Genomic DNA, 27501 nt, shown 5'->3' with positions numbered 1-27501 from the left:
CAAGAGCACGGAGAGCAAAACCTGCGTGTATCTGGCCCTTGAAAATTTGAAAGCCGGCGTTTTCTCTTTGGGGGTTTCGAAAAAAGGCTTTGCTTTGTTTCTCTCCAAGCGAGCATGGCGAATGGCGGAATGGGCATGGAACAGGCATGAGACGAGCATGGTTATGATATGAGTATGATGACTATCGACGAGTATGAATTAATGAGGAACAGCACGACAGACAGACACAACGGCAAAAGGCAGACACAGAGCAGAGTAGAAGAAGGCGGGCTAGATAGCGCTCGTCATGGAACTCCAGATGGCACATGGCAGAATCAGGAACACATTGTGTGGGAGCAATCGAAAATCTCCTGTCGTTCAGTGCATAACGTAAAATTTCCTCGATCGAAGTCGAAAACACCCGCTGAGCCGTACTAGAATCCCCATCGATCGACTCGCGAACATCATGTCGACCGTCTATCATGTCGTGTTGTGTCTGACGCGTGTGGTATCGTCGCATCTCTCAAAACACACCAGCCCCCCATCTAAGCATTCTGATCCAACCCCAAATCATCCTGCGCCGGCACCACGCGAATCGTGTTCGTATGTCCCATACCACCTCTCCAGCCCTGCACGCAAATGACGGCTTCGCCCTGCTTCAACACGCCCAGCTCAATGGCGTACTTGATGCCCCACTTGAGACGGTTGTCGACGTCCTCTTGCCAGGGAGTGGTCTTGAAGTCGGGCTTGGCCTGGTCGTAGTGGAAGGGGTAGACGCCGCGGTAGAGATGGGAGTAGCGGGAGGCGCGGGCGTTGCGGGTGACCATGATGATGGGGCAGACGGGGCGGTATTTGGAGACGAGGCGGGCGGTGTTGCCACTAGGTATGGTTAGTGAAGGTTTGGAAGGATGGGATGTAAGAGTACTCACGATGTGGTCAGGACGAGGATTGCTCCGGCGTTCTGCTCGAGAGATGCGGAGACAGCAGCCATGGCGCAGTTCTCGCTGGTGGGAACGGGTCGAGGAGCGAGTTGTCGCAGCTCGTCGAATGCGTTGATGTAGGGGATGGCGACTTCGGCCAACAGACATGTCTCGTGCATCATCGTCACGGCCTCCTTGGGGTAGTTACCCTTGGCTGTCTCTCCTGACAGCATGACACAATCGGCTCCGTCCAAGACGGCGTTACCAACATCGCTCACCTCTGCACGGGTCGGGCGAGGGTTGTAGGTCATGCTCTCCAACATTTGCGTGGCGCAAATGACTGGCTTGCCGGCGATGTTGCACTTGGTGATCATCATCTTCTGCGCGATGAATACCTGAGCGGGAGGAATCTCAATACCGAGATCACCACGGGCGACCATGACACCGTCGGTCTCCTTGAGGATCTCGTCGAAGTTGTTCACACCTTGTTGGTTCTCGATCTTGGCGATGATTTGAATGTCCTTGCCCTCCTCACCGAGCACCTTGCGGATTGCCTTGATGTCGTCAGCGCGGCGGATGAAGCTGGCAAAGACCATGTCGACGCCATTCTTGACACCAAACCTGAGGTCGGCCTGATCCTTCTCGGACAGAGCAGGAAGGTCGACATCAGTCTTGGGAAGGTTGACACCCTTCTTGCTGCTAATCTTGCCGTTGTTGATCGTCTTGCAGCGGAGAGTCTTATCATCGACCACCTCGAGCACCTCGAATGCGAGGACTCCATCGTCGACAAAGATTGTGCGGCCGGCCTCGATGACTTTTGTAATGTTCTTGTAATCGACATACATGTTCTGAGCGTCACTGGCGGTGGCATATTTGTCGTCGGTGGTGATGTTGATCTCGGTGCCCGCAGAGATGGGAATATCCTCGTCTCCGGGGGTGTTGCCCGTGCGGATCTCGGGACCCTTGGTGTCGAGGGCGATGGCGACGGAACGACCTTCCTGCTCTTTCTCTGCTTGGCGGGCATTGTCGATGACGGACTGGTGGTATTCGTAGGAGCCGTGGGAGAAGTTCATGCGGACGACGTTGAGGCCGGCGGTGCGAAGCATGTTGATCTTTTCGGCGGAGTTGGTCTTGGGGCCTGGGGTGAGGAGAGCATGTGTCAGTGAGGTGTCCTGTTGCATTGTCCTCGTCTCAGTACTCACCGATGGTGCAGATGATGCTGGTGCGGCGGAACTGGGTCGGAGGGCGGTACTCGGTGTTGAGGCTGGCGATCCATTGCACACGGGTGCGGCCATAGCTCTGGTGGACGAGAGAGTCACCCATTGTTGCGGTTGTGAAGGGTGATGTTGGTGTGGGAGGGGGTGTTGTTGTTGTAGAGAGGACGAGGATGTTTTTGTTATCGCTCCAACTCAACTTTTTTCCCAAGGAGAGCTCTCATCTCCAGCCTGAGCAAGGCAAGCAAAGCCCGTTTGGTGGGGGTCTTCTCCCACGCTTTCACCGCGCCGTGAAACAACCTGATCATGAACCTCTCACCCAAATCTCTCCTCTGCCTCAACATGACACTTCACTGAAACGGAAGACCAGACCACGTAGCAACATTGGATGTGCAGATGAGAGTGGCATGTATTATTATTGTACATGCCGTCGTCGCCTTCACGATATCCAATGCCTCGACGGTGGTATTGTTATAAGGCATGCTTTTTGGTATATTTCAGTCTTCTACGGCGTTGTCAAGAGAACATATGCCGGCGCGAGGAACACGACAATTTGACAGACTTACCCTCTTACTTTCCTTGTGATAAAAGAGCGGATATCCGGTCCACGACACGAGACGACACGACAGCCCAGCTCGACTGAATGCGTGAGCTCCGCGCGGACCGCTTCGCTGCCATTGCCATGATTGACCTCTGCCTCGTGGAAGGACATGCTCGAAAACGGCAGCATGCGATCACTCGAACACTGCATGCTGCATCACTCGCGACATCACCATCCACATCACACCATCGCGGGCCGCCGCAAGTTCTGTCAAACGCATCGATACCGTATACTGATTAGAACAAAAACTGCAGAAAGTTCTAACAAAATCGCGCGACCATTACCTCCTCCACCTTCACTTTCCACCTCTCTTCCTCTTCACTCCACCCGACCTCGTCACTCTCCTCGTCGACCTTCCCGTCGATGTCCAACTTCCATCCGCATTGCGAGTGATCTCACTCCGATCAATGACAGGCACAAGCGCATTTCTCGGAAGACGATTCGCGTTCCTCGGAGGTCGACTTGGAGTTGGATCGGCGTCCGGCTCCTCGGATGAAGACGAAGATGCATCTTCTCCGTCTGAAGCTGAAGGAGGAGCGGCAACCTCATCATCTGCCGTGCGTCCACGAGTCGCTTCTCTACGTCGCCGCTTCTTGGGCGGCGAAGATGGTATATCGTCTTGCCTCTCCTGATCAGCATCATCCTCTTCTGCATCCACCTGCCTGGGTGGAGTTGGATTCCTTGTCAATCCTCGCGACTCCAGGCCTCTTAGCGAAAACAGCGTGACTCTACCACTGCGTCGCGGCGCCGGACCTGGAGTCGGCCTCCTGAAACTCCGAGCAGCGACATACGGACTTGGACTCGGTTCGCTCTCTATGAACGAACTGGGGCTGATGAGATGATCCGGATCTTCTGAGAGGTAGTCGTCCTCACTCGGCTGCGCTTCATCGTCGCTGAAACGCTCACGAGGGAATCGTGTTCCTCCCGCGAAGCGGACGTGCGGGGAGTCGAGGTCGTTTTGGTCGTCTCGTTCGGTCCTGGGTAGGCGGTTGGGCCGGCGGGTGACGCGAGGGGAGAAGACGGGGAGTCCATGGGTGGGCACATCTTCATCTTCATCTTCGTCGACTTGTTCCTCGTCGGCGTCGTTCTCGTCGACATCCTCGCCCTCATCATCTTGTTGTTCCTCCTTGATATACTTTCTCTCCGGTGCCCGCTCTCTCGGCGAATCAACCTCGTTGTCCACTTTCATGATCTCCGTCTCACTATCCTCCTCATCATCCTCTTCTTCGTCATCCCCCTCACCGCTCTTCTCGTCCTGCTCATCGCCCTCATCCCCATCCTCCTCCGAGGACGACTCCTCCTCCTCCTCCTCCTCAACCTCAGAGGGCGACGGAGCAGCAGCACCTCCCCTCTCCCGCCGTCCAGGACTAGCATCCAAAATAGTCTGCAAATGCCCATACTGTCTCCAATCAATAAGCCCATCAACCAACTGCTGCCTCACAAACGGCTCATCCACATCCTCCCCAAACGCCTCCTCCAACCACTCAACTTCCTCCCTCCCAATCTCCTCCCTCAAATGATCCACCTGGCGCTCCCGAACGTCTTGCAAATCCGCCCCCTCCGGCGGCACGCCATCCTCCACCGCCTGGAATACATTCTCATGCGGCTGGATGAAGCGGTCGAAATACACCCACTGCAGCCAGATGCCTTGCACGAGCAGGAGGTGAGTGGCGTCGCGGCGCCAGTCGAGAGCTTCGTGCAGGAGTCCGATGCCGTGCGCGAGGTTGGCGTTCGCTGTGGCGAGAGTTTGCTGCGTGGCCTCGAGTTGGCCGCGGAGTCGGAAGGCGGTTTCGTCGCCTTCCTCGTCCACTTCTCTTAGCGTGTTGTCCACCTCCGTGACCTGCGCCGCCAGTGTCTGGTTTTCAAGTCGGAGAGTGAAGTTCTCCTGGTTGATACGGTCGTTCTGCCTGTGGTATGTGACGTTCACTTCTCTCAGGTTGGCATTCTCCTGTGCAATGTCCGCTTGTGGTCGTTGAGCATTGAGTCTGAGGTGCTCCCTCTCCCTATTGATTCGTTCGTTTTGCGCCCTCAGGTCGGCCATCTCTTCCCTCAGATTGGCGTTCTCCTGGTTGATACGGTCGTTCTGCCTGTGGTATGTGACGTTCACTTCTCTCAGATTGGCATTCTCCTGTGCAATCTCCGCTTGCGGTCGTTGAGCATTGAGTCTGAGGTGCTCCCTCTCCCTATTGATTCGTTCGTTTTGCGCCCTCAGGTCGGCCATCTCTTCCCTCAAGTTGGCGTTGTCCTGTCTCACCGCGGCATTCTCCTCTCGCAACCGCGTCGCCTGCAGATTCGCCTGCCTTGCGGCGCGATCGGATGGACGCGGAGACGGAGACTCCAGATCCTCCAAGTCTTGTTGGAAGTCGACGTTGTCGTTATTGGCATACGCCAATTCCAGCTCGGCTTGCAGCTCCTCCACCCGGGTCATGTACTGCTCCCGTTCCATCTCTCTGGCGTCATTAACATCATCCAACTCGTTGTTCAGACCGTCCACGATCGCCCAGACATCATCATGTACGGGAGGAGAGGCGGGAGGCGAGCGCTCGGCAGGTTGGTCGTCCAACGCATCGATCCTCTCCCCCATACGGTCCAGCTCCGCGCGCCGAGCACGACGATGTTCTTCGCACTCTTCGAGCGCGGCTGTCAGTCGGGCGATCTCGGCGTCTTGGGCGATGATCTCCTCGTTGAGCTCGGTCATGAAGGCTTCGTCGGCCTCCCGCGTGTCGCGGAGTTGCTCGCGGAGTTGTTCGAATTGTTGCTCGTATTGGTCGCGGAGGTCGGCGAGTTGCTGCTCGTGTTGATCGCGGAGTTGCTCGAGTTGTTGCTCGTATTGGTCGCGGAGGACGCTGCGTGGGGTGCCGGGGCCGTAGTCCAGAGTCCCGACTTCGTTTCGGCGGAATTCTGGGTCGAACGGGAGAAAGTTCTCGTTCGTGGAGGAGGAGCCGCGAGAAGAGTCAAGTTCCTCCTCATCGTCGTCCCTAGAATCCTGCTCCTCGTCATCTTCACTGGGATGGTCTTCTTGATCATCCTGATCTTCTCCATGACGGTTGCCGTCTTCCGTCTCGTCGCTGCCATTGTGACTTCCTCCCGGAAGATCGGAAGAGCTGTCAGATGAGATTGATATGGGCGGGGAGTTAGCTCGCGGGGAGCGTGGTGCAGGAGTAGGAGGAGGTCCGCGGTTCGGTGTTGAAGATCGATTCACATTGATCATCGACGGTGATGGATCCGAATACTGCCTGGACGATGGGGATGACGAGGGACTTGAAGATGGCGGGATCGGGACATGAGGAGTGACATAGCCCGGCAAATAGCCTCGTTCGCCGGGGAGAGGTAGCGCCATGCGACGAACGATGTAGTCGTCGTGATTGTCGTCGTCCGAAAATTCATCATCGTATGGCAACTCCCTGAGCTCGGGGAGGTTCCCACGGGGTAAATCGCTCAGGTCGGGGCCGAAGGGGAGGGTGTGAGCCCAGTAGGGAGTGTCGTCCTCGTCTTCGGAGACAGGGTAGTCTGGGAGGCTTGGGGTGCGTTGTTCTTCGACGGTGGCTCCTCCGCCGCCACCACCAGGCGGACTGGATGGAGGGTCGTTGGCTGCTACGAAAGCTTGTCTGCGAGGTGTGACATCGTAATTTTCATCCCAATCCGATGGAGGTTCATCGTAGGTCCATTCCGAGGGGACCTCATCGTAGGATGAAGGTAAAATTCTGTCAGCATGGTCGTGCATGTGATCCTCAACATCGTCGCCGTCGATGCCGTTCAAAAACCTATCCTCAAACATCTCCTCCTCATCCCACCTGGCCTTTCGCGCAGCAGCTCGCGCGACCCCTCGCGCCCTCATTCGAAATTGTATAGCCTCATCATCATCGATGTGAGAATCATCAGATTCTTCCGTCGGCGCAGCACTCTCTCTGGCCCTCCTTCTCATCTCCTCCTCTCGCCTCAATGTCGCATCCAACTCGCGCTGCAACTGCGTGCCGGGGCTGGGGTACCTTCCCTCAAAAGGCACGTCCCCAGGTCCACGACTGGGTGGACTCGTGAGCGGCGTCTGAGATCTCAGAGCCGAACTCCTACGCTGGGCTCTCAGTCGTTGACTGCGAGCTGCAAGAGCCCGGACGTTGCCTGGAGTGGACAGAATAGGGCGTGCTGGGATCCGCCCTGGAGGAGATACCGATGGGCGAGTAGGACGAATTAGTGAACTTCGGATAGGAGACGTAGCTTGCGGAACCGGAGAAGGACGAGTCTGAGCAGCAGAAGGTGATTGCGGGATCGGAGACAGACGAGTCTGGGTGCGAGACGGGAGTTGCGGAACAGGAGATGGTCGAGCCTGAGTGGGAGATGTCGATTGCGGTACCGGAGATGGACGACTCTGAGCAGGAGATGAGACGGCACTCACCGGAGAGCTCACGGGTCCGAGAGGAGAGGTGTACCGGACGCCATTAAGAGGTCGCGCGGTAATTCCTCGTGGAGGAAAAGCAGGTCGCCAGTCGGCGTCGGTGGCTTGCGGTGTGACTTGTTCCGCCTCATCAATCTCGAATCCTCTATGTCCTGGAGGCAGAGCCCGCTCCGCCGCTACTTGCTGAGATCTCGTTCGGGCACGGATAGCGGAATTGCCTGCTGCACCATAGTACTCGGGGGGGTCACTCGGAGAGGACGGCTGATCTTGGTCATCCTCTTCGCCTGGGAGTGGATACGGAATTTCTTCGATTGGGGTCACCGGGCCGATATCTTCTTCGTATTCGTCTTCTCGATCGCTTGCTTGCTCGTGGGTGGCAGACGCCGCGAGCGAAGGGCTTCGGCGGGAAGTGGATGAACCACGCAGGCGTGCCATTGTGGTCTCGCGTTGAATTGGGTGAGTGCTGCAAGCTCGATAGCAATATTGCGGGATTGTGAATCGAACAACGGTGCGGTATGTCTCCAGCCGATGGCAATGGACGTACGTGATTGTCGTTGTCGGGTGCCAGCAGCAGCAGAAGCTGGTGATGAACGGTAGCAAACGTCCTGGTCATATTGTATGCTTTCATCTGACGCTTTTGGGGGATATTCTTTGGCAAAGAAAGAAATTGTGGTGTCCTTTGAGAATAGTGGCCGGATGCGGCAAATTGATGTTTCTGAGAATTGTTGGGCGGATGCGGTGGAGAGTCTCGGACGCATGCTTTGTTGATTCTTCTCGAGAATTGAAAATGATGCAATGAAAGAAAGATAGGAAGTCATGGAGTCGTTGCGAGCATTGTGAAGAGGGTGTGGTGAGTGTCGTGTCTCACCAAGCCCATTGCGCCTGATGAGACTGAGCGACCGCCGCACTCATTGTAGCTAAGGAGCCTAGTAAAATGCTGCTGCGGAACAAAGCAGTACTTGACTGTGGTAGCTGTAGATGCGAGCGATAACTGCGAAGATGGTCATGCACATCATTCACGAGGACTTGCGAGAGCTCACATTCCAAGGACATTGTCGACGTGAACGGTGTTATTCAGCCTTTGTCCCGGCACTGGGCTCGCCAACACCAAGTTTGATTCCTCATGGCCAGGTGCGATCTGTAGATGAAGAGTCGATGGTTGATCTAGGTGATTGCCGTCGCAGTAGAGGTCTGGCAGGAGGCAGCGCAGCGTTCCGGCCATCTCCGTCACGATAGTCTTGCGGCCTGAGGCATTCACTTCAATTGCAGCCAATCACAGACTAGCTTGAACCTTAACCCCCGGCATCCCATGCGACGAAGGCTCGACGCTATTTGGCGCGTGAACAATCGCTATTTGGCGCGTATGACGTCAGAATTCCGACTTGATCCTCACTTTCCCCTCGGCGGCGACAACACTACAACCACATTAGTAAGCGCAATAAAACATTGTAGAGGTTGCAAGGGAACATTATGCGAGCAAGCTCGTGTAATTAATATGTATATAAGTGGTGTAGTAGTAGTAGTGGAGGTAGTAGAAGGAAAATCTATGCTAGAAAGTCCTTAGAACGCCGGCGTAGATCTCTTACTTGCGCAAACGGCTACTCTTATAGTAAGATCTGTCGATTGCCGGTATATTCGGTAATTCTTAGTAAGCTAATAAGAGCGCGAGAAACTCCTTTAGTTTTGCTGACTAAAGGGGTCGTAGTAGTAGAGGTAGTTTATGCGCTAAAAAGCTCGCGGCTGCAGTGAACGCTGTAGCTATCGATCCGGTAGCTCCTGTTGACTAGGCTGTTAAGGCGCGTTCCACTGCGGATATTAGTAAGGATTATGCTGCTAAGTCCTATGTTATTAGAGCTGGTAGTAGTAGAGCTGTTAGCCGGACGGCGGCGGCACCTGCTAGCTCTAATAGTAGTAGTGTTGTTAGCTATAGCTATAGCGGTAAGGATATAGCTGCATTAGCGGCGGTGCTATAGCTGCGGCGAGTTAAGACCTTACCGTCGCCGCTACTCGTTTAGCAATAAGATCCTTGTTTAACACTACCGCTAGCTTGTTGCTATATAGTCTATTGCTATAGCAGTGCTCTATGCATTACTTGCTAGCCTTTATATAGCTGCACACGCGCTTCTGCGGATTGCAGCCTCCTTTGCTGCTGCATCTACAACCGAATCGCTATAATAGTATTAGCGGTAGTAGTAGTCGTAATAAAGGATCGCCAGGCTCTTTATTGCGGCGGCGTGCTATAGCCGCTTCTATAGTCTGTTGTAAGAGCTGCTCCGGTCTAGTCGCTTTACGTATATTGCTGTTAGGGCTATGTTGCATCTAGTCCGCTTTGCGCTTGTTAGTGCGCACAAGAGGGTTATATACTGTCGTCGTCGTCGTCGTCGCCGGCGCTTTAGGAGGCAGTCGGCTACCTGGATAGATCTACGCCTTCTTAAACTCCTTACACGTAAGCGTAAGTAGTTAGCTACCGGCGAAGAAGGCCTCGAGGTATAGACTAAGGCGGTATAAACATAGTGTGCCAGTCTCAGCGGTAAAGGTGTTAGTGCACGCCGGTAGCTCGTCTATCTTCTTATACTACTTCTACTTTATAATCTGCTCGTTAGTTATCTTTAATGCGTCCTTATGCACTACGTTCACGACCCTGCTCTAGAAGGGCTTGCCTCTAAACGTAGTAGATACACGCCCCTTGCACCTCGTAAGTAACGCCTTGTATCTGTCGACAAGGTGCTCGTAATAGGGCTCTATAGAGTTAAAGAGGCTAAAGATATCCTTGCGTGCAGACTTAAGCTATGCCTTCAGACCTCCGTATGCACCTTTATATAGTAAGGTTGTTATAATGCTATAACTGCATATGCTCTTAGTCTACGCCTTTACGCAGAACTTCTTCTCTTGCGACTACTACTGCGTTAGCAGATACGAGTTGCAGAGGTAGAGCTATGTTGCCTTCTTATCCGGTGTTAATAGAGTCTCCTTATCCGTAAAGGAGTCTACAAGGGGCAGCTTAGCGCTAGCCCTGTAAACGTTGTACTATAATTCGAAGTCGTCCGGTGTTGTAGTATTAAGGCAAGCTCTGTATCCTTTAAGCTATTGTTTAGTAACCTTCTTGCGTGCAGTCGTCGCCTTCTTACTAAGGACCCTAGGCACTATATTAACACTAAACTTCGTATTAGCGTTGCTCTTAACAGCAACGTTTATGTGCTATATGTAGAGCCGGTGTAGCACTTGTAGAAACACCGCTTTAAATAACTTCTACATCTGCCGGTTACGGTCGTGTATTATATACGATAGCTCGTCGATGCTATGCTCGTCTAGACAGCGTTTAATCTGCTGCTATGCCTATATAAAGCCACCCTTAGTCTCGTCCGGCATAAGGACGTAGAGCACAGGTATATAAATGCCGGTGCGTGTGCGAATAACTACTACTATAAGGGGGATGCTATACTAGTTAGTTTTGTACGTGCAGTCGACGAGCTACACGTCGCTGTTGTCCTTAAAAACCTGTAACAGCTCTAGATTGCACTATGCTAATCCTTAGAGGTTATTAGCTTAATCCTTTAAAGGCTTACTGTGCTAGTAGCCCTTATCGTCTAGCGTCTTTAACACCCTCTTAACCGGCGTAAGGCTATCTAGTTGTTTAAGGCGAATGGTATACTATGCGTTATAGATATCCTTTAAGAGCAGCGGCGTGTCCTTCTCGTCACCGGTGTTAAACTTCTTCTTGCACTAGTATCTTAGTTCCTTCGCAGAAATACTAGCCTTGCGAGCATGGCGAAGGAACTCGATTATCTTAGGACTACGAGAACGACGGCGGTGCAATAGCAGTCTAATTGCCTTACTAGGGGGGTAGTTGTAGCATAGCCTCTTCCTAAGGGATACCTTCTATTTAGACGACGACTTGTTTACCTTAGCTACTGTTAACGACATAGTGCAGCCGCTCTTCTTTAAGGAGGTGTTCTTGCGTATAACAGCGATTCTAGCGGCATCTAATCCCTTCCTTCTTTTAACTATAGATTAGTTACCCTTGCCCTTCGCACAAATAAAGCGCTAAGAAACAACAACACCCTTCTTTAGGCCTGGACCACCGCTATAGATAGGCTCCTAGCTAGTCTCCTTGCTATGCTAATAGAGCTATGCCTTAGCAGCCTTTTGTAATAGAAATCTTAGTCCTTTAACAACCGGCGAAGTAACAACATCGAAGTAAGAGCGGTAGCGGTGGCTGCCGCCGTGTAAGAAGGCGCTCTTATTAACCTAAATTACCGCGCCGGATAATCTATTACTTCGTCCTTGAACAATACCGACTGCCGCGCCTTTAACAACACTACCGACCGCGGCGCCGGTAGCATTATCTACCGCTCTATTGTTATCCGGCTAACTAAGAGAGTTGTAGAATCCTTTGAGACGGCGACGACGAGCCTTACGATCCTTACGCTCCTTTAACACCTCTTCCTTCTCCTATAGCTCCAGTCTATCGAACTCGTGCTGCAGCATATTACTATCGTCCTTATCCTTATCCTCATCCTTATCCTCGTCCTTATTAAGAAACGCGCGTTCGTAGGTGGACGGCGGCGCGGCGGTAGCAGCTATAGCGGTAGAGCTAGCGGTAGCAGCGTATACGGCGGAAACAACAGGAGGCATAGTATACTACGGCGACGACGAGGGCACGGGAGAGTGGTTAAAAACTGTTCAAGTTCACTGCAAAAACAGGTAAGGAACGCGACACGCGTTGACGCGAGACCCGAGCACGTGACCTTCAAAAGCGCCAAATAACGATTGTTCACGCGCCAAATAGCGTCGAGCGCGACGAAGCCGATACTGAGGGGGTCAGCGATGGCGGTTCTGGAGTTACAAACAAAGGAAAATTGAGGAGATGAAACAAAAGCATTCAAAACTGCTACATACAAGCTATTGCAGCCCTCGAGCAGCAGCTGTGAGTGGAGACAGACCCAAGCTGCTTTTGATCACAGCAATCAAAGCCTACCGTATTATGCTGTTGCAAATTCGTGTGGTCATTCCAGGCACTCACGTGCAGTCGCTTCGGCTTCGTATCCAGACAAACGAGCCCACGAGCCAGCCTTCCCAGTTGTGACAGCCCTGCCGTCCGTCCTGTGTGACTGCTGGCGTTCGAGGATGTAGGAGCACGAACATCTCCTCAAGACCTGTGCAAGCGTCAGTAAGTGTAAAAGTACAAAAACTATTCGTGCATAGAATGAGGCAAGAGAAACGTCAGCAGATCGAGTTAGCCTGCAAGTCCAGGCGTAAATCCCGACGACCGGTAAAGACGATGTCATGTCGGTCGGTTGCTTTTCGAACAGCCGGTCGAGCCCAAGGGTTTGAGTCTGATACGCGATCGAGTCGATGCAAATGGTGGGAGCTGCTTCGATGGTGTCTTGGGAAGTGCCGTGATGAAGAATTGGAGAGTTGCGACCAGAGCCGCGAGGCGGCATGGCGATGGCGAAGGTCTCACGGCGCGGTTATGTTGTTGATGATGGACGAGTAAGTATGTTGGGCGAGGCGTAACGGTCGAGCGATGATGGCTGCGCTGCGTGAAGCTCTGAGTTGCTTGCAGAGTACTGTTGAAGGTGGAGGACGGTCGACGGAGACGTCCACGAGAGTGGTGCAGAAGGAAAGGGTGTCTGATCGAATTACTGAATGCCGAGAGTGCTGGCAGCGTGTGTGGCCTCCGATGGGTTACCGAAAGCTGAAGAGACCATTGCCGATTGCCGAAATTCCTTTTTGACGCTGCTAATAAGACATGCTGCAGTCGCACCGGGTGAAAGGGAAGTTGTGATAGTACATGGGCTGGTGAATCCCGCAAGAACTCCTCGGTCGCAGTATGATTCGATCTTTGGTGCTGAGTAGACCAGCGCGCGAACTCCTTGACGCCTGAACAGTCAGTAGTACGAGCAGTCCACTTTTGCAAAAGGCCTAGTCGTAAGCGCGGCGGCGGTCGTCGTAGCCGCGAGCGGGTGGGGCCTCGCGAGGCGCATCGCGTGGAGCAGCAGCATCGGGGTAGCCGCCGGCAACGTCTGCAGGTGGTCCGCGGGAAGCACGGTCATAGCCTCCTCCATAGCCACCGCCACCACCACCGCCACGACGGTCACGATCGCCTCCGCCGTATCTGTCGCCCTCGCGGCCGCCAGAAGCATATCGGTCGACACGGGGAGCGCCGTAGTCATCACGACGTCCTCCGTAGCCTCCGCGATCATCGTAGCGGTCACGGTAGCCACCACCTCCACCGCGGCGGTAGTTGTCGTCACGGCGGCCACCGTAGCCTCCGCGCTCCTGTTTGATGTCAATGAAATGGTCATGTGTCATGAATGGGTCAAACGTACGTATCGATCGCCACCACGACCACCGAATTCGCGTCCAGGAGGACGCCCGTCCTCTGCAATCTTGTTAGCATGTTCCGTGCCAGACACAGGTCGAAAGCTCGAGCGAACGGTCTTCCTGATCGGAATCGTTTGACTGGGGATGCTGACCTCGCTTTGGCGGACCAAAGTATTTGCCGGGTGTCGGCGTACGTGGGCGAGCACGACGTGCCTTCTCAATGCTGAATGTCCGCCCCTCGTAGACCTCGCCTTGTAGCGCCTCCTTTGCGGCATCTGCCTCATCAGAAGTGACCATCTTGACGAATCCGAATCCGCGGCTGTCACGAGTGTGTGGGTCGCGCATGATGTTGCACTTCTCAACTTGTCCGTATTTCTCGAAGATGCGCGTGACCTCCTCCTCACTCAGTTTTGGATGTATGCCAGTGACGAAAAGGTTCGAGCCAGGGTTGGTGGAGATATCATCGTCGTCGTTTCGGCGTCTGTTGGGTGGTGGGCGCTCACTGCTGCGGGCAAGTCAGGGAAGCTCAATTGGTGGGTATTGTATAAACATACCGCTCATCTCGGCCGTCGTCGCGGCCATTCATGGGCTCGTCGTTGTCACGATCGCGGACGCGGGTGTCCTCTCCATCGCGGTCAGCGACAGGCGAACGCGAGCGATCACGAGCCGGATACTCGCGGTCACGGTCATCTGTGTTGCGGTGCGATCAGTGTATGTTCTGCGCGAAATGCACGATAGCTCGTGATGGGCGACGAAGCATTGTGAGGCATGGCGCAGATCGCGTTTGTGTACGGCAGTTGCAAACGTGGCTGGTCATTGGCGGCAGGCATGTCGTGGCAGGTAGGAAACAATGTTGTCGACGTACCCTCATAGTTGCGCTGGTCGGCGTCGTAAGTATCGAGGTCCGCCATGATGGAGGTGTGGAAGGTGTTGTTGGTGGGAAGATGGTGTTGATGTAGGTGGAGGAAAGAGTTGGTAGTGCTAGAGGTAAGGCTGACGAACAAGCGGGCGGGAGCGCGGCAGTCTGTGCGGGCCGGTCGATTGCTGCGGCAATGTAAGGTACTTCCCAGGTTCACGTGTGTGTGAACGACACGGAGAGACGAGAGTGAGAGAAGTCGGAGTAGGTATCACGGCAATTTCAAGTTTCAGGTGCTGGTTCTGTCGCATGCCTTTCATAAATCTCAAACAAATAAAGAGTGAGGCGCTATGCTTCCCAGGCAAGGGCCGCAGATTGGCGTCCGCTCATGCCTGGTAATGTTTCCTTCACTTCAATTCACCTTGACTCCACGCTAGACGCGAACACATGCCACTCTTGATTGACCATACTTTCATTCAAGGTCTGCACCACCATGCCGCGTTCTCTAGTCTTCCAAGTACACCGGCACGCCATACACGACCGGCGCAGCGCCGTTCAAGTACCGCAAGTAGCAGGCATCTCGGCTCTTCGCCACAGCTTGTACCAAGCTACTGTTCCCTTTGCACTCCCCAGCCTGTCGACTCTGGCTTCTGGCAGGGGTTTTCGGCGCAGCGGGTGTCTGCTTCACCTTGGGAGTCCTAGGGGTCTTTGCTGCCTTCTGTGGCGTCACAGGCGCAGCTATAACCCGCTTCTTCGGCGTCTTCACCGGCAGCTTAGTTGACTCTGGCGGAGGCCTCCAAAGCCCCCATTCTTCTCCAACGGCGAGTGAAAAGCGGTCGATGTCTTTGTCTGTCACGTCCCAAAGCGTGGCAAGCACAGCCATGCACTTGCCTGAGCTCTGATATCGCGCGTTGACGGTCTCCGCCGATATGGGCATCTCACTGTGGCGACCAGCCGCCATGTATGCCAAAGGTACCGCGTAAGGCTCAAGTTCATCAAACTCTTTCACAGCACCTGAGGAACAGCCCATGAGCCAGACCACTTCGCTACACTTTTCCAGCTTTCGAATCGATCTTGGACGGATGTACTGCGCGCCTGAGCCGTGGCCGAAGTACATCAGCGTAGCGGAATCAGTCAGCGCTTTTCTGAATTCGTCCTCGCTGGGTTCTCGACGAACAATCGATGTCCATTCTGAGCCTTTGGTCTGCGCAAGCTTTGCCAGTTCTGGTGCCATCGTTGTTTCAGTGCCTTTCAGATCCCCGCCAGGATTGAGAATGTAACTGCCTGTCCGCTTCGATATCGCGTGGCGCTCACTCCGCATTTCCAAAATCCGGTCCCGGAGGGTCAGCATGCTATCGACTCGACTAACACTCGAGCTTTGAAGGCAAGGCAGGCTTTCCCACGGAAAAGCGTGTAATCGCCTGTCGAGAACCAGGATCAAATGCGCCGAGTCCCTGTCGGTCTCTTCGACAACATCGTGGTATGATCGCAAAGCGTCCAGCACCTCAATCGCCATGCTATCGAAATCGATCTCGTCGTAAGCGTTGCGCTCGCCGTTGAATTGCAGCATGTCGACCACGAAGTAAAGCAGGTCCGAGAGCGGTTCGTCCAGATCCACTTGCCCATCCTGGTCATTGCCGAGTCCGATAAATAGCTCCAGTACCTGATCGTCGAGCGCAAGGCTTTTGGAACCTCTCTTTGGCGCTCGTCGAGATGGTAGGTGGCGACCAAGGATGACATCGAACGCCTTTCTGAAGCGGGTCAGTTGGGCGACGTCTCGTTCGTGCTGCGAGAAGATGCCGCGAAAGCCTCCCAGCCAAATATTCTCAATGTTGATAAGAAGCTCCTGCAGCCGCAAGTCCAAAGCTTCCCGCTCAGACCACCAATTCGTCTTCGCGCCTTTCTTATTTGTTTCGACAGAGCTGTGACAGCTGTAATTCGATAGCTCGATGATATCCGCCAGTTCTGCCTTTCCAATTCCGTAGTCAAACATGTCATCTTCTGCATCATCTGACTTCTGGCGTGAAAACGGAAGGCGCAAAATCAGTGGTGGCTGGCCGTGACGATAGCGTGAGACGAAGAGCTCACTACACTCTTCGTTGAGGCTCATCGAGACGGTGGTCCACGGTTCAGGGATGATGTCGATCAATTCATGCTGGAAGGCAGTTGCAGTGACGGTGTCCTGGTGTCGAAGTGGTTCAATAAGCGGCCAGGAATTGAGCTTCGACGTTGGGTAGATTTCTCTTTCCAGCGAGGTGACGGTGTTCTGACATTGCGTTGCATGAATACGAGCAATGTCGAGAGACAGTGCTTCCCTCACAGGGTGAAGGACGCTCGAGGCCTGTGACGTGGATGTAGCTGACAGCAACAGAGACGCATTCGATGCCATGGCGTATTGTTTGTGTATCTCCGACGTTGTCAGGGAGTTCATCTGTAGACTTTCCACAGCCATACTTTGTCGTGCCGCGGCGAGCAGAGATGCAAAATGCGTGGGAGCACTGACTTTGCGCTTCATCGGCTTTGTCGGCCTGGTGGACTTCATGTCAGACGATGAGGCAGCAACAGCGACGTCCAAGGACGGTTTTCGTCCCGAACATTGCAGAGCTGGGAACGAAAGTGTCGTCTCTGGCAGCGCATTGAATGCAAAGTCCGCCTCGAGAGCAGCACTGAGCTCGCTCATGAGCGATTCGTATTCGAACTGGCGCCATTTGAAAGTGCCTGAGAGAGCTGCACAGGTATCAGCTAGCTTCGCCAGCTGGAAAGTCTTCTCATGGCCTGTCTTGAGGGATACTGCAGCTTTCTCCAATTTCAATCGAGTTTCGAGCTTCCGAAGCATGTATGGCTCCAGCGAGGTCGTGATCGCGGCTGCCTTCTTGTTCGTCTTGCCTACTGTCGTGGTCCGTGAGCTCTTCGATTGTGGCCCCGGCTTCGCAGGTCGTTTGGCTATCTTCGTGGATGGGCCGGGTTTGCTGGCCGAGGATCCTGACATCAAAGCTGAAAGCGCCTCCTCACACTGAGCTGGTTGGCTTGATTGTAGTTCCCTGACCACTTCTTCTGCCTCGTCGATCGACTTGAAGGCATTCTTGTACTCGCCAATTTTGGCCGACAAAATCGCCTGAGCCCGGAGTAGCTCTATCGTGGCCAACGTTTGTCTCGCGTCTGTATCGCTCCTTTCCTGAGCTAGACTGAGTTCTGCTTCCTCAGTCCGCCCAGCAGCGGTGAGAAGAATGCTCCGGTGATACCGCACTCGATCAAGCAATTGTCGAGACTGACAAGCCGCTGCCGTCTTGACTGCCTGCTCAGAGGCGTAATTAGCCTCGTTGAATATCCCGTGATGAACGTAGAGATCCGCAAGATGAAGGAATGCTCGACAGAGCACTCGAGCCACCGGCCAGAACTTGGCACCCTTCCTTATTAATCCGTCTGAGGACTGCGAGGCTGCCGTCTTCTGGGGCTGAAGATTGAGCTTGCTGACCTTCGATGCGAGCCTGTCCACAGGTTCAGCTTCAGAATATTCGGAATGCCCTTCGGTTTTCGGGGCTTCTGTATGATTGATCGAGCGCTCAAGCTTGACCCAGATTCCGCTGAGAAGTTTCACAGCCCTTCTTGCAGAGCGTAAGGACTGCTCAGGCCTTGCAAGAGCTAGCAGTACTTGGGAGTGCAGAAGCCATCCGCGCCCATGCTGAATGGAATTGAGAAGCGCCTGAGAACAGCGTAGTTCTTGCTGTTCCAAGGCGCAGTGCATTGCTCTGGCAGTCTCCAAGACTTCCTGTCCGTCAAGAACCCGATCTAAGCTCAGCAATACTTCGACTCGACATAGAGTATAGTCAAGAGCTTCGAGTGCCTCACATCCTAGAATGTCGAACCGACCTCTCACATTTTCAAGAACAGACTCAGCACGTTCAGCGTAGCCAAGCGACACTTGAGCCATCGCAACCTTCGCGGCAAAGCTGTATTGCTCGGTCACAGTGGCACCACAGCGCCCACCTGCATCGTACAGCAGCTGAGCAACTTCGGCTCTTAGCAGATCATCACCCGTGACTCCGAGATATCCCTCAAGGGATACGAGCTGTGCCACCAAAACGCGAGGATTGTCAACGACATGATCGAGACTCGTGGTATTGCCGGGAGCATCAAGTAATGTTCGCCAGGCCGACATGCTTGCCGCGAGAGCTTTGATATCAGGACATCCGTCCTGGAATGCCTTGGCTACGGCGAGAGAGGCGCCGATATCTGGAAGGTATGCTTGCAATCCCTCATCCATGCCCAGCGAGCCAGTATCTATAGCAGGACTTCGCAGGCGTCCATGAATAACGTCGGGAGAGAGGACCTCCGGGAACTGTTCGCAACCACGCAAAACAATTGCGGCAACCCGTGCCCGTCGGATGGGATGTGCATCGAATGAGTAGATTTTGTCCAGTCGCTCGACAATTTCCAGTAATATTGATCGAACGCTGCTCTGGTATCTTCGCTTATGGGCCAGTTCCAGAATGTGGTGAAGCAAACATTCGAAGAGCGGACCGAGATGCGTTGCATCAACGAGAGCTTCGTCAATAATTGCTGACACGCCGAACTTGGTCTGAGAGCTGGCGCTCTTCACAACTAGAGCCTTGAGAATCCTGCTCAGTGTGAAGGTTGCGGCAGATGTTGACCACGCTTGAGTCAGAGGCTTTGTTGCTGCAGCTTCTGAAACCTTTTCGAGAGCCCCTAGACGCACAAACGTCTGTACAGTGTCTCTTGTTGTCCATGAGATGAGGTCCTCGGTCGTTCTGCTCAGTGAAACTGCGGCATTTATGATTTGTAAGGCCAGCCTGCAGCTTCTCGAGTCGGTATACGACTTAGCATATCGAGACGCAAACCCAGCTGACAGACAGACCAGCATACGCCACGACGAGCGGAGTTTGTCATCCGTGAACGCGGAACTTTCACGGCGGACAAGGCGCGCGGTCTCCTCAAGTAGCATCTCGAAATCGGCCGCACTACCGGTCAATTTGCCCTCCAGGCATTGGTTCACGCAGAGCACTGCCGAGAGCAGATTCGTATTCTTCGGTGCTTTCTCCAAGCATGCCAGGTGGGCTGACAATCTCATCGTAGAGGCAGTTGCGAAACGAGCGTGTCCGGCCTCGAGGCCTTCACACTGCTTGGTCGCCAGGTCTGCCCATTCATACACATGTTCGTGAAGACTGGCCTGGTGAGCAAGGATGGACAGAACACGAAGGCTCGAAAATGTGGCCGAGCTTCGGACTTGACTTGACTGAGCCACATTGAGACCCAAATCGCTATATGCTCCTTTGCAAATCTCGTAGAGCGTCACAGTCTGCTTCTGCCCGGAAACTCTCCTCATCAGTGCGTCAAGACACCTCGCGAAGGGCTCTGCGAGCTCTTTCTCGAAATCAACTTCATGTTCGACCAGTTTCCACATTTCTTTTCTTATCTCCAGGGCACACGTTTGAAGTTGAAAAACTGCTACGGGCTCGGGACCTCGACTCGGATCCTGCGCGGCTTCATCTGCGGCGGTCGAAACACCTGGACACATTTGTAGGATCAGGTTCGCCACAGTCTCAAGCTGTCTGCTCGCCTTTGTGACATCTCCAGTGGCTTCCATGAGCAATTGAATCGCCTGAACTGGTGATCCTCGGGTTCCGGGCCGGAGATATTGAGCCGCTTCCTCGACAGCGGATGGATTACGGGAACGAGCCAAGATCCTCAGTAGATGCAAATGAAACGTGACGACCATTGGAAGGAGATCTGGTCTGGAGGCGAGATCAAGGTCGAATCGTAATAGGCTCGCCATGGTCTCAGGATCGTTGGTTTTTGTCTTTGCTGTGCGGCCCTGCTTCGCAACCGCATTTGAAGATTGCTCCAGTAGTCGCTTGATGATCCGCAGCTCTTTCACAGCCAAGGAGTCCAGACCAGCATTGATCATCCTTCCCGCAAGGGAAAGCATGCCATTCTCTAGCTGATTCCTGAGCAAAGGCTTCACGTTAAGCTTGTTGATGTCCACAGATCTCAGATACGAGAATGCGAGATGCGCACAGTCCGAGACGGCTTTGAGATGAGCTGTATCCGGAGGAGTGTTCAATGAGGAACATTTAGGAGAACTTCGTCCTGAGCCCCTCGGACGGTCGTGTACTGGTGTAGCATTAACAGAACGTGGTTGCAAGGCGCTCTCTGACGCGGACGAACGTCCCTCGAACTTCATCTGAGCTTTCTTGGGGCTCTTGACCGAAGCTGTCATCGTCTGCGGGAGAGCCTTGAGTCCGATATTGACAATCTCCGTGGCCAAGGCATATCTCTCCCTCGGTGCCAGACTGGGCGATTCATCTTCGCGGATCTTGATTTCTTGATCTCGCTTCGATTTGATCCTGGTAGAGCTTGATGTAGCGACCTTCTTCGTACTTCTGGCCGGTCCGGGAGGTTTGGCTGTTGTACCGGGAGTTGAGGCCGATTCAGTGTCGTTTTTCGAGCTGCTCAGTAAGCGTTGGAGGCTCGTGACGGTGGCAATTGTCGCGGTCCCGGAGATAATTGCAGTCTTCACCGCCTCCACCGCGATATCTGTCATCTCTGTATCTCTCGCTGGACTGGCCTGCTGATGTTCATTGATACATCATCGCTCTCGACGCGCCGGCGATGTCGAAATGCACAATTCGGTTCGGCCCGCGAAATAGAGTTGGTCGACAGAGCAACCGTCCGAATGAGGAAAGGACGAATATTCAACGGCAGAGCGTTCCAAGATGGACACAGAACCGTCGTCCATTCAACATCATGGCGCTGCCACCTGCAATCATGATTCCTCGGTCGGCGTGTAGAAGCTGCGTGAGGTACCATGCCCAAGTCCGGCACTACATACCCAACGCAAAGCCTCTCTCGGAGAGCGAGTCGAGATTGCCCCGAGTCGCAAACCCATCGTTCTGGTCCTCACTGATACCTCGTCCATTCCGGAGACCAGTCACCGAGGCAGAAGTCATTGAGCGGGCCCTCAAGAGAAGCGCTGGGGCGGAAGAGAGGCGCACGGGAATCAAATTTTTGGTCCTGGGAATCCTGGTCGGATCCAATGCCATCAATCTCATCTCAATCAAGCGAGACATGCTCAATTTCACTCGACAGACGGATGCGAAGCTGGAGCTCCTGCGAGAAGTCGTTCAGAAGGTGAAGAATGGTGAGGACGTAGACGTGAAGCAAGCACTTGGTACTGGCGATCCGGAACACGAAAAGGAGTGGGAACAGGTCATGAAAGAGCTCGAAGAGACGGACATGCTACTGGAAGGGCGCAAGAAGCGGGAGGCAAAGCGACAGCAGAAGGAGCAACAACGTAGAATCAAGGAAGAAGACGACGTTCGCGCGGCTCAGCCAGCGCCGGCTGAGGGTGCGTCTGAAGCGCAAAAGACATCACAGCCAAAATTCTTGATGTGAAGGCTGAGATCAGACACGGGATTACGCTGGCACTTAAAAGGATTCTTATCCAAGACACCCGATATTACTGCGGTAAAGGAGTCGATCCCATGATGTCCCTTACTGCTGCGCAGGGTCGACGAGAGCAAATCCAAGGGTACACAACCGATCAAGGGAAGGCCGTGGCCCTTTCTACACCGGTCTGGATTGGATGACCACGCCGGGATAGACCTCGAAGGTAAAGGTCGAAACTGTGCTGCGCCTGAGGAGATGGCGGAAAACGAAGAAAGCCGATGATGACTTTCAATGTTGACCATTGACTCCCGGCGGTGGTGGATTGTTAGTGAACAGTGACGAAGCGCAAGGACTTCAGCTCCCGTGGGGAGCTTTGTGTCGACAAGTGCCAGGTTCGCACAGGCGTTCTGGCATGGCTGGGACTCCATGCTCGAGATGCTGGCTATTTGACAACAACACCACCCTATCGGGGTTTACCATGGTACGGCACTGCGAGGAGAGGACACTCCGTGTGGAGCTATGAAATGATCAAGGGCACGCTTCGTATGCACGGTCTGGATTGCAGAGTCATCGGCAGGGAGTGAGGAGCATGCATGAGAGGGCATATTTACATGGCCAGGGTAAAGATGCACGGCATACTGTCACATGTGGTCGATGACAAGGTGCATGCTCTTCGTCGTCCCTTTCCAGCAATGCCTCTGCGAACATCGCATGGAGTAGATGATCTTAGTTCTCGTTCACTCTCACTGGCCGGGAATGCACGATGACCGTGATGTATATAGCTGACGTAGTCTGCTGCAGATGCGGTCTCCGATCGTTCTTCTCGTACCAGCAGTCGTCCATGTCCGGTCGCCGGTGAGAACTGCTCGTTGCAATAATTGCACGTAAAGTGAGGTCGATCGGTCCCAAGCTGTTCCGTACGCCGACGAGATCATCCCCGCAGCGCCAGCACGCCTCGGCAAGGACGATTGCAGTATACCCGGGGTGCAACGACAATGACCTCGTGTTGCTGTCGATACAACTCGTTCATGCCAAATGAACCTCTAGATTGCATCATCCAGCCCATACAAAATGCCTGAATCAATCATCAACGACAAAGACCTGGCGTTGGACCGCTACAATGGCAACATCTTCGTGCTCACCATGCGTAAAGCACCTGAGAACCGATTGAACTCGAAGTACTGCCAAAAGCTCATTGCAGCATACGGCCAGGTCCGCAAGATTCTAGGAGAAGACGTGGACGGTGCAGTCATAACCAGAGGCAACGATGCCAAGTTCTGGTGTACTGTAAGTCAACACAACCACCACATTCACTCCACAATCGACCTTTGACACCACGATCCAGGGACTCGAACTCGATGAAGCCGACAACAACCCAGCAGCCAACTCGGAAGGCTTCTATCCTCTCCTCGCGACGCTCATGGACTTCCCCTTTCCCACCATTGCCCTGATCACAGGCCACACCTTTGGAGGCGCCGGACCTTTCGCCCTCAGCCACGACTACCGTGTGATGAACAGCAAACGGGGATTTATCTCCATGCCACCAGTCAACCTGGGTCTCCACTTCCAAGGCATCGGAACATTGCCGCGGCTGAAGCTGCGACCAGAGATTGCTCGCAAGATGTTGCTTGAAGCGCACCGTTGGACGGGCGAGCAGGCTCTCGCGGACGGAATTGTTGACGAAATCGCGGCGCCGGAGAAGATGTTTGATGCCGCGATGGAGATTGCGAAGAAGCTGGCGCCGAAGGCGAAGATGGGTGTCTTTAGTTTGCTGAGGAATGAACTGTATGGTGAGGCTGGCAAGAACTTCCGCGATATCAGCTATGTGTACGGACGGCGCGTGGGTGAGGCTGCGAAAGCGAAGATCTAAAAAACAGTATCGAGCTGTCTTACGACATTGACGAACAATGAGAAATGTATTGATGTAATGGGTATCTCGATATCAATGTACAGTCTGAGCCATGCCTGCCGCTCGTCCTATGCCACACTCAAAGCGCATAGTTCTCTGTATGCAAGAAAATCTCGTCGAGCTTCTTGCTCTTCAGCACCAACTTCTGCAAGTCCGCAACTGTGCTGCTGACATCGACTCGCATGCTGGGCGGGCCGCACACGAATACGCACGCCTTCCGGCCCGTCCACTCCTCGCTGATCTCTTTCAGCATATACGGAATGTCTGGCCTTCCCCATTCAACACTCCAACCACTGCGTCGGGACTTGACCGCCGCGGGCATGAAAGCGAAACGCATGAGATTCTTCTGGAACTCGGTAGGTGTCGCTGGAAAGCCGAAGTCAAAGCCTTGAGAATCCTTCGACTCCGCAACTTGCTGCATCTGGGTAGCTTGGGCATTCTGAGCGGCCTCGATGTCGAGGGTCATGTTTCGTGATCGACGCTTTTCATGTAGAGTCGGATGCGGCGGCATGTGAGGAGTTTCCACGCTATCGGCAATGCTTGGAGAGACGCTGCGTACCGGTGACCGGTCAGCGACCCGAAGCCTATCAGTAGACGGAGCTGCACGTCCGCGAGATGGCGTTCGGCCTGGCTTGAGATGAGCCTCAGGTAGGGGACGCAGTCGATCCGCACCTTCTTCACGAAGTTGCTGCTCCTTCTCAGGATCGCCATCGGCCTCGTCGCGAATCAATGCCGAATGCCGATGAGAACCCATGGAGTATCGATTGCTTGCGATGTTTTGAAACACATCGTTGACCTTGTCGTGGAAGACCATGCTGACGGGTCGATTTGGTGTCTGCGCGCTGACGAGCTTGCCGCCCTGTGTCTGTCGCTTCGCAGCAGTGATGTAGAATTGACAGCTCACTGTGTCAGGCGGTGCGAACTCCCGGCAGATTCGTAGCTCTTCCTTGAACCACTCCATGACTTCCGGCCGCTTCAATGCCCAGATGAGGTGAATGTGCTTCGTCACGGCTTTGCCATCACGCATGCGCTTGATAAGATCGAGCAGTTGCGATACGACGGCTGTTATACCGGTGCCTCCCGCAATCAAGACAACGTGATCAAAAGCATCCATACTTCGCCGCATACCACCATATGGGCCATCGATGAATGTACGATAAGTCCACCACGGTCCGTGATCAAGCGCACTGTTGAGAACTTTCTTGGTGAAGCCTCCGAAGGGTCTAAACACGACAACCATGTCTCTGTGGTTGTCCCCGTATTCCGAGGGATAGTCATCGCTGCATAGCGAAGCAATTGTGAAAGGGTGGTTTTCGAATATGGATATTCCCGGCATGCGTATGTAGACATACTGGCCAGGCTTCCAGCGTGTCTCCGTGGGAATGGTCACTTTGACCACATTCTCTTGCAGGACGGTTACCGCTGCTTCCTCGCCAATTCCCCAAGAGACTCGGAAAGGGTTTGTCCAGTTCAGGTAAAATAATCGCATCACGTATGAGCCGAGCCAGATGGCGACAGTGGCCCACAGGTAGTTCCAGGACGTGAGGTAGTTGTGGCAATGCCAGAAAAGCATTCCGAGAAAGACAATCGAGACGGGGACGTGGACCATGACGAAAAGCTCATAGAACTTGCGCCGGAGCGGTCCAAAGGAGTGAATGCAAAGGAATGCTAGCGGTGCCAATGCGGCGATACCTGACGTTGTTAGTGGTCGTCCATACGAGTGATGCGAAGCACGAACCAGTTCCATATATATAGCTTCCAGGTTGCTGCGCTCGCAGCATGTTCTTGAAAATCACCAAGCCTTCTCGATCCGAGGTAACGTAGAACGGTACCGTGTGAATGATGCTGAGGATCATGCAAAGGTACGCAAGCCATCGGTGGAGTACATTGAGCCTTTCATGGCCGATTCCAGTAAGTAGGGTGATGAAATTGGCTTTCATGCTCAGGCTCACGATCCATGGCATTAGTGCTACAGCGAGCATACCAGAGCGAATGGCCAGAGGAGGAGACCCGAATTGCATAGACTGGTAGAATAATGGTTGTGGTAGGAAGCTGTAAAGAATAACGAATGCAAGAGCCGCAACAACAATAAGAATGGCTCCTGGCGTTGGAAAGACAATAGGCCGCATCCGCTTGTGAATCCTCAATGATGGTATTGGTCGATAGAATAGGTATCGCACCAGAGCGAGTGTGGTTTTGGCCAGCAGGTTATTCGACCTCTCCTCATCGACGTGGAGGCTTTGCGGTAGCGGACCTTCTCGAGGGAAGAACTTGCGCTGCGACCTGTCCGTTCCAAGTGCAGACAGTTCATAGTCGGTAGCCGGCGATGCCGTTTTGATGGAATCCTCGACAGACTCCTTGTGCGTCGCAACGCGGATCTTGTCGTTCCAGAAATGATACCAGTGCAGTGCCGAAGTGAGTGCCAAAAGGATGACAGCAAAGTAAACCCAGCCGAGGGCGTACTTTCCCGACTTGTTCCATGGATCGGAAGTGGTCGCCTCCACCAGGCCAGATGGGCTGCTGCTGTTGCAGCAGGGTATGTTGATGCGCTTCTCCAGGTCCCCAGGCTGCCAGACATTCGGCGATTCTACTGGCGGCGACCAGCTCTGGAAGTTTTTGAGGGTAATTCGTGCGCGCCTCGCCAAAAACTCTGAGACTGAAGGCATCGTGATGCCCTCGATTTCCACCCCTCAAATCAGACTGTGCTGGCCATCAAACTGCGGCCACCCTTCCGGACCTTTATGCTGCTGGCTTTGGATCTCCCGCGATGTCGTGTTCCACGAAAACCACGTGCAGTCAAGTCGTGCAACCACAGCAGGTGCTCCTGGTCCAAAGTAGTAATGGGTGTATGTAATTGTGCAGGCAGTGTCCATCGATCTCGCTCGTCGATCACATTGCCGCTGGCGGTCAGTCTCCCAGAGAATGCAAAATCAAAGAAGAAGTCGTGAGAAAGCAAGACAACAGCAAAAGCCAGCGCGGAAGCCGAGCGACGACGGTATGCATGTAGTCAACGAACACAAGAGTGGCACTGGACCCGCAATCCATCACTCGGCTGCAGGTGCGCGGTTCGCTTCCTGTCAGGTCCAGGCGCAGGTCATCCTATGGCGCAGAAATGTGTGATCAACGCAGAGTGATGGCAGCAGTAGTCGAGCCGCAGGGAAACCTTCCTCCCTGCACAGAACAGATTAACCGATGCAAAGAGCGTTATCGCAAGATGCAGGATTGGACGACTTCTCGGAAGAGGAAAGTATTAGCTCGAGATCACAAAACTTTGTTATCAGTCGCAGTGGACGTCGGGCGCCACGCTTCCAGAACTGCAGACCGCATGCCTCCGCTCATTGCGCCCATCACATAGCACCTTCTCGCTCCGGACATGGCCACTCAAATGTCATTTGTGCTGTGGCAAGCACAGTCACACGCAGCAGACCATCCAACTGGAGTCTAGAGACGTATACCGAGCAGCTCACACGGTGTTCTGGTGGACATCGCATGGCAGAAGGAGGGCGAATGAAACGGCAGGGAAGGTCCGAGAAGCGACCGCCCGTCAGAAAATGCGTGACTCGCGGTTTGTGCGAGGTGGTGGAGAAAGCTGTCGAGCCACTGAAGTTCTCCAGGTAGCCGCTGGGAATATACGCTAGTGACCACAGTGCCGGACATTCCATCTGATTGGCTGGCGAGTCAATCAAACATCCCTACTGTTCAACCGCATGGAGATGCACCACCAAGCATATCGATCGCATGGCCATAATGGCAGCGTGCCTGTCGGTAGGCCGGAGCTCCGAGTTCGCACAAACTGGACATCCAAGAGCGCATAGTTGCGATGCACGCCGTGGTCGTGCTTGAGCCACGACGTCTCGAAATAGCGGGATGGTCGACACAGCGGAATGGTCAATCC

The 27501-nt window shown here is 53.9% G+C and overlaps 7 protein-coding genes across 7 annotated transcripts; 2 read left to right on the top strand and 5 right to left on the bottom strand.

The window, feature by feature from the left end:
• Positions 1–458: 458 nt before the first annotated feature.
• Positions 459–2269, bottom strand: PYK1 (pyruvate kinase; the record flags this gene model as incomplete). The annotated part of the gene is made up of 3 exons (XM_003852805.1): positions 459–858; positions 909–2037; positions 2102–2269. 3 exons carry the CDS (start codon positions 2220–2222, stop codon positions 525–527), a joined length of 1584 nt encoding a protein of 527 aa, XP_003852853.1.
• A 740-nt stretch (positions 2270–3009) lies between these two features.
• MYCGRDRAFT_108969 (uncharacterized protein) lies at positions 3010–7542 on the bottom strand (the record flags this gene model as incomplete). Its single annotated transcript, XM_003852804.1, has 1 exon — positions 3010–7542. The coding sequence occupies one exon, from the start codon at positions 7540–7542 to the stop codon at positions 3010–3012; it is 4533 nt and encodes a 1510-aa protein (XP_003852852.1).
• Positions 7543–13503: 5961 nt separating this feature from the next.
• On the bottom strand, positions 13504–14360 carry MYCGRDRAFT_70735 (uncharacterized protein; the record flags this gene model as incomplete). Its single annotated transcript, XM_003852803.1, has 3 exons — positions 13504–13939; positions 13989–14124; positions 14300–14360. 3 exons carry the CDS (start codon positions 14343–14345, stop codon positions 13504–13506), a joined length of 618 nt encoding a protein of 205 aa, XP_003852851.1.
• Positions 14361–14795: 435 nt separating this feature from the next.
• Positions 14796–20852, bottom strand: MYCGRDRAFT_92316 (uncharacterized protein; the record flags this gene model as incomplete). The annotated part of the gene is made up of 2 exons (XM_003852802.1): positions 14796–20350; positions 20477–20852. 2 exons carry the CDS (start codon positions 20850–20852, stop codon positions 14796–14798), a joined length of 5931 nt encoding a protein of 1976 aa, XP_003852850.1.
• A 323-nt stretch (positions 20853–21175) lies between these two features.
• On the top strand, positions 21176–21622 carry MYCGRDRAFT_28446 (uncharacterized protein; the record flags this gene model as incomplete). The annotated part of the gene is made up of 1 exon (XM_003853511.1): positions 21176–21622. A coding segment is annotated over one exon (447 nt), but the record flags the coding sequence as incomplete, so codon positions are not given.
• Positions 21623–22768: 1146 nt separating this feature from the next.
• MYCGRDRAFT_85549 (uncharacterized protein) lies at positions 22769–23567 on the top strand (the record flags this gene model as incomplete). Its single annotated transcript, XM_003853512.1, has 2 exons — positions 22769–22984; positions 23043–23567. 2 exons carry the CDS (start codon positions 22769–22771, stop codon positions 23565–23567), a joined length of 741 nt encoding a protein of 246 aa, XP_003853560.1.
• A 118-nt stretch (positions 23568–23685) lies between these two features.
• Positions 23686–26547, bottom strand: MYCGRDRAFT_70729 (putative FRE ferric reductase-like transmembrane component; the record flags this gene model as incomplete). The annotated part of the gene is made up of 3 exons (XM_003852801.1): positions 23686–24003; positions 24184–25298; positions 25345–26547. The coding sequence occupies 3 exons, from the start codon at positions 26270–26272 to the stop codon at positions 23686–23688; spliced, it is 2361 nt and encodes a 786-aa protein (XP_003852849.1).
• Positions 26548–27501: the final 954 nt, after the last annotated feature.

The sequence above is a fragment of the Zymoseptoria tritici genome, chromosome 4, assembly GCF_000219625.1.
Source record: "Zymoseptoria tritici IPO323 chromosome 4, whole genome shotgun sequence".
Lineage (NCBI taxonomy): Eukaryota > Fungi > Ascomycota > Dothideomycetes > Mycosphaerellales > Mycosphaerellaceae > Zymoseptoria > Zymoseptoria tritici.
This window is presented reverse-complemented; position numbering and strand designations above follow the sequence as displayed.